Here is a 14,254-nt window from a genome sequence, read left to right on the forward strand (position 1 = left end):
TGGGTGTGCAAACACTTCTCACAGTTCATCCCCAGCTAGTGCAGAGTGAGCAGGTGACAAAGCTCAGATTCCAGTGTCTCCCTAGAAGGAGTTTGATTGCACAGCTTGACTCCCTCTTTTCCAGCTGCTGCTTGAGGGGTTCGCTTCAAATTAACCCATCTCTGAGAGCTGAAGAAGACCACAATTGGCTAGATACATAGAGAGAGGAAAGCATTGGTTTCAAGGGAATGCAGTTTGAAGAAGACTGCATGCATCTGCCACAACTCCTTTCCCCAGCTCAATGCAGAGTGAGTGGAATGAGAAACTCCAGCTCCCAGCTTCACCCTGAGTAGAGAGGGAACTGGACCATACATCTAGTGCCTCAACTTATCTGGCAACTACTGGAGGGACTGGCTTATGTCTGCCCATCTCAGGACACTGATGGGACTTGGCTTCCTCTAGACTCCTGGGGAATGCTAAGTACAAAGACTGCAGGATGGATGAGCACAGAGTTTGAGAGGCACCCAGAAGCTCTGGCTGGGCTCACTGATGATTGATTCCTCAACAATCAAAAAGAATACTAGTGTGCAACTCTCCCTATTTTTATTCAACAGAGTACTGGAAGTCCTAGCCAGAGCAATTCATCAAGGAATAGAGGTGAAAGGTTAAAGGAGCCCATTCGTACAGTGACAGATGGCAACCAGACTTTTGGTGTGAACATGAGATAGTCTGTACTGAAGTCGAAATATAATGAGATACACCCAGAATTTACATAATGATATAAACAAATGCAACCTCTATACAATTGTTTTAAATATTGAAAGCAAATTAAAAGAAAGAAAAGACATCCAAATCAGGAAGGAATACACAAAATTACCACCATATGCAGATGACATCATCATAAACGTAGCTAAATCTAAAGATTAAACAATGAAGCTGTTAGAACTAGTCTCCCTTCTCCTCCTTTCCCCATCAACCACTCAGTCTCAGATGACTTTGTGTCATATTTCCCTGGAAAATAGAAACCGTCAGCTCCTGCTTCTTCCCAGCTTTACGTTTACACATCCATTTCCTTCCTATCTCCTGTGAAAACGTAAGAAGTAGCCCTGTCGCCACCAAAGCCTAGTACTTCCACAGAAGCTCTGGTTCCCTTTCTCTTTGACCTTCACAGGGAACTATCCACCTCATGTGTTCCATCTTTGCCTACTTCCCTCTCTCCTCCATCCTCCTCAGCCTTCAGTCCACTCTCATGTCTCCCATTGTAAAATAAACAAATGCTCCTTTCACTGCATTATTTCCTGTAAAAATATTTTGAATTTCCTATTCTTTGGAATAACTAAATGCTTTGAAAGAGAGATGTGAACATGCTGTATGAAATTTCTTTCTAATTATTTTTCTTCAGTAAATCCTGTTTTGATTACACCATATGTACTCCATCCAAAACTGTTTCTGTTACTGCTATTGTTTGCCTCCAGGTAGGCAAATCCACTGCATTTTTTATACTCTTCGAACTGGATATATCAACTGAATCAAAAATCGCCACAACTCAAATTATCATGAAAAATGTACTTGATTTATAACTCCCGTGTGTTTATTGTATGTCATGCGCTGGGGCAAAAACTTTATAAGGATAATTTAGTCTATTAAGCAAAGCAATCCTTTAAAATCTTGTGACAATTGTAAATCTTAAAACGCTTTACAGATAAGGAAGAGTGAACAAAACTTCAAATAGGCTTGGTTGTTGATCTAAGATACATACGTAGCAAGTGGGGGGACTGGACATAGAAGCTGGCCAGGCTGACTCCACACTTTGCTATTAATCATTCTGGTCTATTACCCCTTCCTTTGCTCATTTTCTTCTCTCCACAGCTAGGATGACCTTCATTCCTACCCTTTTTTCCCTAGATTCCCAGTGTCCCCTTTTTTCCATCTACTTTGCTGCCTATCCTCTTCTGTCTGACACATAATGTTGGAATGCTTCAGGGCCCAGTCCTGAGCTCTCTCTTCCTTTCATTTTATATTCTTTTCCAGTTTGATATCATCATTTGCATGGCGATAATCTCACATGTATATCACTCAGCTAGACCTATACATATAATTCTGGTTTATATCCCATTTTGATTGTCTGTGGGTAGCTCAGCCATAAGGTGTCCCAGTCAAAAGTTGTGCTGATCCTTCTGAATTGCTCTCTTTCCTCCCAGAACCACTTTGCCAAAAGGTATTGCTATTTACCTGCTTCCTTAAAAATATAAAATCAAATAAACACATGAGTGGGCTCTTTACTCTTTCTCACACCAAACATTTTGTAACATTGCCTGTGCTGTCTACCTCCAAAATATATCCCACATCTGTCTTCTGCTCTGCATCTCTCAGCCATCACCTTATCCAATCCCCACCCTTTCTCAGTCTAAATGGACCCCTGAATCGTCTCTTGTCCACCACAAGCACAGCATAGAGGAGAAAAAGAAAAAATAAGCCTTCAAAAATCCCAAGAAAATTATATCATTCCTTTCCTTTAAACTCCTGTATTGCTTTTCATCAATCATCAAATTAATCCAGATGCAAACATGCCTGGAAATAACCTGGATAATCTTTCCTTCGCCTCCTATCCTCCCTCAGCCCATGAAATTCGCCCACAGCTTAAGTAGAATCAGCTCACCCTGAGATTTCCCAGATATTGTCCTGTATTCAAAGCTTTGCACACACTGTTCCTTTGGCCTGGAACACTCTACATCCACTCAGTTTCCACAGATTCAAGCCCTATTTCTCACCCTGGAAAACAGCTGATTGGCACACAGAAAAGAGAGTCATGGAATAGTCCACAGAACTTGTCAAAGTCGGAAAATAAAGAGCTCCTCTCAGGACCTGCAGAAATGGACACTCAAGGTGGGAGGGATACAGCAGAAACTCAGGAGCAAAATAGCTGAGTAAGTTGTAAGAAATTAGAATTTTGGTAATAAGTGCCTAGTTTTACATAATAGGAAAGTTTGCATTTAGAATAACAAAAACAATTATACGTTAATCACAAGTCTCTGATGTATATGGCCCATAGGAAATATTACTTTTAGACACAGTGTTAATGATAGATTATTATCTTTGGGCTTCAAAACATCCTCTCCTTCAAGTTTACATTAAATCAAAAGGATATACCTTCATTTTAATCATTGTTACATAAAACGACTCCAGATAATTCAAATTTTTCACAAATTAATGTTAATTTGGTCAATCCCGAAAAAAAGAATATCTGAGAATACAGTACTTACTATAACAAGTGGCTGTATCAGACCAACCATGGTTACCACAAACTATGGAGCCTGTGGCACGTCCACTTCTGCTTTCATATCCATCATGGCACACATAGTCCAATTGGTCATTGAGCTTAAACCAAGTTTTATCACTCTTGGATTTGGCATTCTCAAATACTGGCATATCACAAGATTCTAATTCATAATAGAATGGAAGATTTCATTGCTAATGTTATTAAATGGACAATCTAAAGAAGTAAGTCTCATCACAAGGGGAAAAAAAAGCTTTATCAATTAGCATGTGCTGATTAAGTAGTATATGAAAATAATCTAAGAATACCAGTGATAAATCATTGTCCTGGAATAGTTACTGAAAAAATAATGTTTGTACATAGCATTTTTCTCATCATTTAAACTCTCTGAAAAATCTGTTTTTAGAATATTTTTCTCAATTCAATTATACATATGCATTTATCCCATACTAGTAATAACATAGGCCAATACATTGTTAACAATGGTGAGTTGCACTTTGGGAATTAAGATGTCAAATATATTATCACTCATGACATATATGCCAGGGCTAAATGGATTAGTTGAATAAAAAGATTAATTTTCAACAATGCAATTAAATTATTAAATATTCTATAAAACTTTGCTTTAAAACATACTAATTTTGAACCTCATATGATGACTTTCCTTGCTCAAATATTTTCTTAAATACTTTGTATTCTTTTCACTCTTTGACATTGAATGTAGAGAGTTCTATTGTTTACATTGAGTTACGAGAAAAAATATTATAAAATAGTCTCAATTTTCACTAATATTTTACTAGAATGATGTTAATAAAAGTTTCAAATATTTTTCTCAAATTTTATAATGCATTATTTGGCAAGCTAGCTCAAACCTTTAAAAAATAAAGCAAAACTGTACCAGTAAAAAAATTATTGAATAGACACATTTTCCCTTCTACAATAAGAATGTTGTAATGGATAGCCGATCACAATTTAGTACAAAAATAGTTTGACATGGGGGCAACTTTTATAATTTTTCTGTGACTACTGCCCATAGTAGGCATATTTTGTGCCCATGGGAAGCATACAGAGATTGAAAACAATAGAAATGGATATTTTAAATATTCTCTTCACTTAAAGTGAATATGTTAAACATCATTTCAAAAAATATCACTGTATGGCTTTAATATAACAAGATAAACTGAGCAAATTGTTCTTAGAAAACTTCATAAACATCTATGTAGTGGGACAGGAAAATCTTTCAACACAGCAAAATTTCATACAACCTAGAAGTGTTTCTCAGTCTCCACTAACTAAATTTTTAGCGAGATTTTCTATGGGAGGGAACTTTTCACAACTGGACCGATCTTATAGTATCAAACATATTAGCTATACGCAATGCAAGATTATGCATTATGGACCCATATCTTCACTTAAAAATATAACTTCTGTGGCCAGCCCAGGGTATAGTGGTTAAGCTCACATGCTCCTCTTCAGCTACCTGGGGTTCATGGGTTCAGACCCCAGGCACAGACCTACTACTGCTCATCAAGCCATGCTGTGGCAGTGTCCCACATACAAAATAGAAGAAGATTGGCATGGACGTCAGCTCAGGTACAATCTTTCCCAAGCAAAAAAATAGAGAGAGAGAACTTTTAGGGGCTGGCCCTGTGGTATAGGGGTTAAGTTCCGTGCACTGTGTTTCAGCAGCCCAGGTTCACAGGTTGGGATCCCAGGCAGGGACCTATACCAGTCATCAGTCATGCTGTGTGGTGACCCACATATAAAGTAGAGAAAGTCTGGCATAAGATGTTAGCTCAGAGCTAGTCTTCCTCAAGGCAGAAAAAATAAAAAGAGGAAGATTGGCAACAGATGTTAGCTCAGAGTGAATATTCCTCAGCAAAAAAAATATATATATATTTAACATTTATGTCAAGGAGCTAAAACTCTGACACAAAAGTCTCATCACCTAAAAACAAGTACAGCAGGAACAAAGGTTCCAGTTAATAATAAAGGACTTTACACCATAACATACACAAGTCTCTCTAACAAGTTTCAATATCACACAAGGTTATAGAGAGGAAAAACTCAAACTGAGAGATGGACTGATATTGTACCCCATTATTAATTAATCTGAAATGACCAAAAAATTCTATATTTTCTCTCAAAGTATTTTTATTTATCTTTTCAAATGAAACCACATCTGACTTCCCCCTCCAAATAAGAATGAAATTAAAGTAAACTCGTGTACAGTGATGACCAGGGTAGAGAATACTAACATAATAAATCACTTACCAATGCACGTGGGTTGAGCTGACCATCCACTTTGAAGACATGTAATTGATCCTGAAGTTTTACCATCTGCTGTTACATATCCCGGTTTACAGTTAAATTGTATTTCTTTATTTAAGGGATGTGTAGTGCCAGGTTCAGAAATAAATCCATTCTTAATTTCTATATCTGATTTTGAACATGTTTCTAAACAGGAGAAAGCATAAGGAAAAGACAAGCATATGTTCACTAAACATTTGTATGAGGACTCAAATGATATAAAAATATGAAAAATGAGTCCTTGGTAAATAAAAACTGGAAAAAATTCTAATCATCCAAGTTCTTATGTCAGAGAAAATTGGCTATGAGTTACCAAAGACATTAAATCTAGATGATTTATTCAAATTTGAATAAAAGAACTCCAAATAATTCAAATTTTCTACAAATTAATGCCAATTTTGTTAAACTTGAAAAAAGAATACCTGAGAAAGCAGTACTTACTATCACACGTGGGTGTATCAGACCAACCATCGTTACCACAAACTATGGAGCCTGTGGCGCGTCCACCTCTGCTTTCATATCCATCACGGCACACGTAGTCCAATTTGTCATTGAGCTTAAACCATGTGCTACTACTTTTGGCTCTGGCATTCTCAAACACAGGCATTTCACAAGATTCTGAGGCATAATAGAATGGAAGATTTCATTTCTGATATTATTTGATGGACAATCTAAATGAGTAAATCTCATCCCAAGGGAGAAGAAAGCTTTATCAATTAGTATGTGCTGATAAGTTAAGTATCCTATGAAAATAACGTAAGAATACCAGTGATAAGTCATTGTCCTGAAGTAGTTACTGAAAAAAAAAGTTTCTACATAGCATTTGTCTCATCACTTAAACTCTCTGAAAAATTTAAGAATATTTTTCTCAATTATACATATGCATTTATCCCATGCTAGTAATAACATAGGCCAATATGTTATTAACAAATGAGAATAGCAGTTTGTGAATTAATATGCCAAACTTCTTAGCAGTCATTACATATATACCAGGTAAAAATGGATTAGTTGAAGAAAAAGATTAACTTTCACAAATGCAAGTAAATTATTACATATTCTATAAAACATTGCTTTAAGATATACTAATTTTTAAACATTATATGATGACTTTGCTTGCTCAAATATTTTCCTAAATGTTTTGTATTTTTTTCAATTATTGACTTTGAATATAGACTTCTATTGCTTATAATGAGTTATAAGAGAGTAAAATATTAAAATATAGTCTCAATTTTCACTAATATTATGCTAGAATGATGTTAATAAAAGTTTAAGTAATTTACCTCAAATTTTATAATGTGTTATTTGGCCAGCTAGCTTAAACTTTCAAAAAAGTAAAGCAAAACTGGATTAGTAAAAACATTATTGAATAGAGACATTTTCTCTTCTATAATGAGAGCATTATAATGAATAACTGATCACAATTTAGTATAAAATGAGTTTGATATGGGGGCAACTTTTATAATTTTTTCTTTGACTAGTGCCCATATCAAGCATAGAGATTGAAAACAATAGAAATGGATATTTTAAATATTGTCTTCACTTAAATTCAATATGTTAATTATCATTTCAAAAACATCACTGTGTGGCTTTAGTAGAACAAGATAACCTGAACAAATTGTTGCTAGAAAATCATCAAAAACCTCTATGTAGCGGGACAGGAAAATCTTTCGACACAGTAAAATTTGGTACTATCTAGAAGTGTTTCTCAGTCTCCCCTAATTAGATGTTTAGGAAGATTTTCGAAGGGAGAGTATTTTTCAGAAGTGGACCTATCCTATAGTATCAAACATACAATTTACATATAATGCAAAATTATGTATTATGGAACCGTATCTTCCCTTAAAAATATAACTTTGGGACCAGTCCAGGCTGTAGTGATTAAGTTTCCATGCTCCACTTCAGTGGTCCAGGGTTTACAGGTTCAGATCCTTGGCATGGACCTACGCACTGTTCATCAAGCCATGCTGTTGCAGTGTCCCACATACAAAATAGAGGAAGATTGGCACGGATGTTAGTTCAGGTACAGTCTTCCTCAAGAAAAGAAAATATATATATATATATATAACTTTCATGTGGCCGGCCCTGTGGCGTAGTGGTTAAGTTCGGCACGCTCTGCTTCAGCAGCCCAGGTTCCCAAGTTTGGATCCCAGCCAGGGATCTATACCACTCATTAGTCATGCTATGGCAGTGACCCACATATAAAGTAGAGGAAGAGGCACAGATGTTAGCTCAGAGCTAATCTTCCTCAGGCAGAAAAAAAAGAAGAAAGTTTGGCAACAGATGTTAGCTCACGGTGAATATTCCTCAGCAAAAAACATATACATATTTAACTGTTAACTTTCATGTCGAAGAGCAAAGACTGTGACATAAAAGTCTCATCACCTAAAAACAGGTTGAACAGTCACAATGATCACAGCTCATAATAAACGGCTCTATAACAGAACACGCATATGCTTCCTAAGAAGTTTTGGAATCAGGGCAGGATTTAAAGAGGAAAAATTTGACTGAAAGATGGATGGATATTCTACCCAACAAGTGATTACTCTTAAAAGACAAAATATTGTGTATTTTTCTCAAAGCTTTTTTATTTTTCTTTTCAAATAGAAAAGATTTGATCCTCAGATTCCCCACAAAAGAAGAATTAAACTTTTCCACAATGATAATGAATATTAACATAATCGATTACTTACTAATGCACGTGGGTTGAGTTGACCATCCACTCTGCAAACATGTAATTGATCCTGAGGTTCTACCATCTGCTGTTACATATCCTGGTTTACACTTATATTGTGCTTGTTTGTTTAAGGAATACGCAAATTTAGACGCAGAAACAAATCCATTCTCAATTTCTACATCTGATTTTGGACATGTTTCTGAAAGAGAGAAAGTGCAGCAATAGAGCAGCATACGCCATTTGTAAATGAAAATCTGAAAAAATCCTAATATTTCAACTTCTTGTGTCAAAGATATTAAGCTATAAGTTTCCAAACATATTAAATCAAGATAATCTATTCAAATTTGGGGGGGAGAAAGTAAGACTTAAAATATTCAGAATCCTTTCTATGAAATTTTTAGAAATCTATGGGTCTAATGGATCTGGAATTCTACAGCGTGCCAGAGCTCTCCTAGCAAATGATCCTTTCTGGGACTTGTTTTCAATATTCTCCAGTTTGGATCTCTTAAGCAACCCCAGATTTCAATTAGGGTATCTCAGATCAGGTGATGATCTTAGAGAATTTCTACGACATCTGCCACAGTCTTTGGCTCTGAGAAATTAAAATGTAGGTCAACATAATAGAGTGCTAAAAAACCACATGGATACAAGGAATTCAATGAAGATGACAAAGATCAACACATTCATTGATCTTCTAAGGTCAAAATGATGATAACTCAAATTATGTATAACAACTTGAAACAGTAAAAGTAAATTCTATCAGTTACTAGTTCTCCTCACAGAACTCAGCATCGTTTATTAAATAATCCATGGATAAAGAAGAAATCAAAAGGGAAAACATTAAGTAATTCAAATTGAATGATGATAAAAACCTGTTAAATAAAATTTTTTGAAAGACACTAAGGTATCACTGAGAGGGAATTTTACCATTAAATAACTATAATAGAAAAGAATAAAAAATGAAAACAATAGTTGTTTCTACTTCAGGAAATTAGAAAACAAGCTCACAAAAGTCAACATCAGTATGAATTTGGAAAAAATAAAGAGAAATTAGTAAGATTTGGAAATATAATACCTAGACCACTCCCTCTCCCCACAGACAAACCGAATTAAGAGCCACAGGTGTTCTGATTACACTTATTAGAAGTTCAAGACCTGGTTGAGAGATTACTGCACACCAAGCAAGGGAGAAAATGCCAACATCTGATCTGATAGGAGAAAATGAGATACACTCTCATCATAAACCCCACCCATGGGACAGCACCATCCAGCTGGGAGGGAATGCCCAACTCCCAGCAACTCTTCGAGGAGCAAAGGGTTCGAAGCACACATCTAGTGCCCTGAGTTTCCAACTGTTACTCCAGGGTCTGGCTTCCAACTTGCCTGTCTCTGGGAGTCAGAGGGCCCAGCATTGGTTAGTCTCAGGGCACTACAGAGAACAAAGGGTCACTTACGAATGGGTGTGTGAGCACTTCCCACAATTCACCCCCCAGCTGGTGCAGAGTGAGCAGGTGACAAAGCTCAGCCCCAGTTTCTCCCTGGAAGGAGTTTTGTTGCACAGCTAAACCCCCAACTTTTCCAGCTGCTGCCTGAGGGATTGGCTTCTAATTAACACATCTCTGAGAGCTGAGGAAAACCACCACTGACTAGATGCTCAGGGGCTCCAGAGAGCAAAACATTGGTTTCAAACAGCATGCGATCTGAAGGAGACTGCATGCATTTGCCACACACAGCTCCTCTCCCTAGCTCAGGGTAGAGGGAGCGGAATTAGAAACTCCAGCTCCCAGCTTCACCCTGAGTAGAGAAGGAACTGGACCACACAGCCAGCACCTCAACTTATCTGGCTACTACTGGAGGGACTGGGTTCTGTCTCACCTATCTCAGGACACTGATGGGACTTGGCTTCCTCTACACTCCTGGGGAATGTGAAGTACAAAGACTGCAGGTTGGATGAGCACAGAGTTTTGGGAGGTACCTTGCTGAGCCGACTGATGACTGATTCCTCAACAATCAAAAAGACCTGTGTGCTCACTCTTACCACTTTTATTCCATAGAGTACTGGAAGTCCAAGGCAGAATATTTAGTCAAGAAAAAGATGTGAAAGGGGTTTAGAGGCACATGTGTAGGGTAACAGATGGCAACTAGACTTTTGCTAGTGAACATGAAGTAGTCTATACTGAAGCTGAAATATTATGATATACACCTGAAATTTATATAATATAAAACAATGTGACCGCAATAATTTTTTTCGAGTAGCAGAAATAAAAGGAAAGAAAAGACACTCAAATCAGGAAGGAAGAAGTAAAATTATGGCTGTATGCTGATGCCAAGATCATTTATGTAGAAAATCCTAAAGACTGAACATTGAAGCTATTAGAAATAGTGTCCTTTCTCCTCATTTTCCCATGCACCACTCAATCTCAGATGACTTTGCCTCACATTTCAAACAGAGACACCATCAGCTCCTGCTTCTGCCCAGTATTACATTTGCACATCCAGTTTCCTTCCTTCCTCCTCTGAAAAGTTGGAAGTAGCCCTGTGACCACCAAACCCTACCACTTGCACAGGAGCTCTGGTTCCCTTTCCCTCCCACCTTCACAGGAAACTATCCACCTCATGCCTTCGATTTCTGCCTGTTTCTCTCTCTGCTCCATCCTCCTCAGGATTCAGTCTACTCTCATGTCTCTCATCTTAAAAACAATATTCCCCTCAGTGCATAATTTCCTCTAACAATATTTTGAATTTCCTATTCCCTGTCATAGCCAAGATTCTTGAAAGAGATATGTGAACATGCTGTATGAAATTTCTCTCTAATCATTTTTCTTCAGTAAATCCTATTTAGGATCCGCCCCATGTACTCCATCCAAACTGTTTCTGATACAACTATTGTTGGCTTTGATGTAGCCAAACCTACTGCATTTTTACACTCTTCTAACTGGACATGACAACTGAATTGTAAACATTTACCACTCAAGTTATAATAAAAATGTAATGAAATTACAATTTCCATGAATGTATGCATGGCAGACACTGTGGCAAAAAGTTTTATATGGATAATTTAGTCCAAAAATCAAAACAATCTTTTGAAATATTGTGACAATTGTAAATCTTAAAACACTTTATTGATAAGGAGGAGTGAACAAAGCTTCACACAGGCTTGGTTGTTGACCTAACGTACTAACGTACACGCTTAGCAAGTGGTGGAACTGGAAGTAGAACCTGGCCAGGCTGACTCCAAAGCCTTCATTATTAATCATTCTGGTTGATTTCCTATTACTTCAGTCATTTTCTTCTCTCTATGTTTATGACTACATCCACGCCTATACTTTTTTCTCCAGATTCTCTGGGTCCTCTTTTGTTCTGTCAACTGTGCTGTCTAGTCCTCTTCTGTCTGACACCTAAATGTTGGAGCACTTCAGGGCCCTGTCCTGAGCTCTCTGTTCCTTTCATTCTATATTCTTTTCCAATTTGATAACGTCATTTATATATGATGATAATCCCACATCTATATCTCTTGGCTAGACCTATACATCTAACTCTGTAGCTTACATACACCATTTTGATTGTCCGTGGGCAGCTCAACCATAATGTGTTCAAGTCAAAACTTGTGATGATCCTTCCAAAGTGCTCTCTGTCCTGCCAGAACCACGTCACCAAAAGGCATTGTCATTTACTTGATTCCTTAGAAATATCAAAGCAAATAAATAGGTGAGTCCCTTGACTTCTTACTCTTTCTCATGCCCAACATTTTGTAACATTACCAGTGCTTTCTATCACCAAAGTATATCCCAAATCTGTCCTCTGCTCTGCATCTCTCAGCCATCACCTTACCGCAATCTGCACCCTCTCTCACCCTACATGGACTCCGGAATCTTCTCTTGTCCGCCACGAGCACAGCAGATAGGAGAAAAAGAAAACCTTTCAAACATCCAAAGGAAATTATGTCATTCCTTTCCGTTAAGTCCCTATATGGCTTTCCATCAATCATAAAATTAATCCAAAGCCTAACATGTCCCACAATAACCTAGATAATCTTTCTTTGCCTCCTGTCCAGGTTCAGCTCATAAAATTCTCCCACATCTTGAGCCGAATCCACTCACCCTGATATTTCCCAAATATTATTTCATTTTCAATCTTTGCACATACTGTTCCTTTGGCTTGGAACACTCTACTTCCACTCAGTTTTCCAGAAATTCAAGCCCTACTTCTAACCCTGGAAAACAGACAGCTGATTGGCAAACAGAAAAGAGTGTCATGGAATAGTCCACAGCATCTGTTCAAAGTTGGGAAATAAAAAGTTCCTCTCAGGACCTGCAGAAATGAACAGAAAAATGAGAGGGATAAAGCAGAAACTCAAGGGTAATATAGCTGAGTAAGTTGTAAAAAGCTATAATTTGGCAATAAATGCCCAGTTTTAAATAATAGGAATGCTTGAATTTAGAATAACGACAACAATTATACATTAATCAAAAAACTTCGATGCACATGGCCCATAGGAAACATTACTTTATTATACAGTGTTAAAGGTAGACTATTATCTTTGGGCTTCAAAGCTCCCTCTCCTCCAAGTTTATCAGTTGGACATAGTTTTATTTTAATCATTCTTCCATAAAATACTCCAGATAACTCAAATTTTTCACAAATTAGTGTCAATTTTGTCAATCCTGAAAAAAAGAATACTTGAGAAAATAGTACTTACTATAACATGTGGGTGTATCAGACCAACCATCATTACCACAGACTATGGAACCTGTAGTACGTCCATCCCTGCTTTCATATCTCTCACGGCACACATAGTCCAAGTTGTCATTGAGCTTAAACCAAGTGCTATCACTTTTGGCTCTGGCATTCTCAAATACTGGCATTTCACAAGATTCTAATGTATAACAGAATGGAAGGTTTCATTTCTAATAGTATTAAATGGACAATCTAAATGAGTAAGTCTCATCCTAAGGGAGAAAAAAGCTTTATGAATTAGTACATGCTGATAAATTAAGTGTCATAAGAAAATAACCTAAGAATACCAGTGATAAATCATTGTCATGAAAAAGTTACTCAAAAAAAGGTTCTATGTAGCATTTTTTGCATCACTTAAATTCTCTGAAAAATTTATTTTTAGAATATTTTTCTCCATTCAATTATACATAAGCATTTATCCCATGCTAGTAATAACATAGGACAATATGTTGTTAACGAATTGGAATAGCATTTTGTGATTAAGACGCCAAACTTATTAGCCGTCGTGACATATACGTCAGGGGAAAATGGATTCATTGAATAAAAAGGATTAATTTTCAACAATGCAAGTAAATTTTTAAATATTCTATAACACTTTTTTTAAACATACTATTTTTTCAACCTCATATGCTGATTTTGCTTTCCCAAATATTTTCCTAAATGTTTTGTATTCTTTTCACTTATCGACATTGAATTTAGGGATAGTTCTATTATTTATAATGAGTTAAAAGAGAGTAAAATGTTAAGAAACAGTCTCAATTTTCACTAATATTATACAAGAATGATGTTAATAAAAGTTTAAATAATTTACCTAAAGTTTTATAATGTGTTATGTACCCAGCTAGCTTAAATTTTCACAAAAATAAAGCAAAACTGTACTAGAAAAAAATGTATTGAATGGAGACATTTTCTCTTCTATGATAACAGTGTTATAATGGGTAACTGATGACAGTTTAGCATATAATGAGTTTGATATGAGGGCAACTTTCATCATTTTTTATCTTTGGCTAGTGCCCACAGCAAGCATAGAGATTGAAAAACATGAAATTAAATCAATAGATATGGATATTTTTGATATCCTCTTCACTTAAAGTGGATATGTTAAGTAACATTTCAAAAAATATCTGTGTGACTTTAAAAAAGTCACTGTGTGACTTTAGGATAATAAGAAAAACTGAGAGGGGGAATTCCAAGATGGCGCCGTGAGTAGTCCTCTTTGTCTCTCGCCCTTCGAGTCTACAATTATTTGGACACTTATCGCTTGACAAAGGATATCC

General features: G+C 36.5%; 1 protein-coding gene across 22 annotated transcripts in view; it reads right to left on the reverse strand.

Annotated features, from left to right (window-relative positions):
* The window catches only part of LOC100060734 (complement factor H-related protein 4), an 86,157-nt gene that overhangs the window by 41,457 nt on the left and 30,446 nt on the right, over positions 1-14,254 (reverse strand). For 13 of the 22 annotated variants that reach the window (XR_011434192.1, XM_070255793.1, XM_070255794.1 and 10 more), the window contains 4 exons: positions 8,257-8,439; positions 6,008-6,184; positions 5,531-5,713; positions 3,243-3,419 (listed from right to left, as the gene is read on the reverse strand). Coding sequence is in view for 19 of the 22 variants with exons in the window: in XM_070255793.1 (XP_070111894.1) it covers positions 3,243-3,419; positions 5,531-5,713; positions 6,008-6,184; positions 8,257-8,439 (720 nt within the window). In the remaining 3 variants the exon portion in view is untranslated. Of the gene's footprint in view, positions 1-3,242; positions 3,420-5,530; positions 5,714-6,007; positions 6,185-8,256; positions 8,440-12,939; positions 13,117-14,254 lie in introns of all 22 variants that reach the window. The other 9 variants (XR_011434191.1, XR_011434190.1, XM_070255792.1 and 6 more) reach the window with 1 other exon arrangement.

Source organism: Equus caballus, chromosome 30, assembly GCF_041296265.1.
Source record: "Equus caballus isolate H_3958 breed thoroughbred chromosome 30, TB-T2T, whole genome shotgun sequence".
NCBI classification, from domain to species: domain Eukaryota; kingdom Metazoa; phylum Chordata; class Mammalia; order Perissodactyla; family Equidae; genus Equus; species Equus caballus.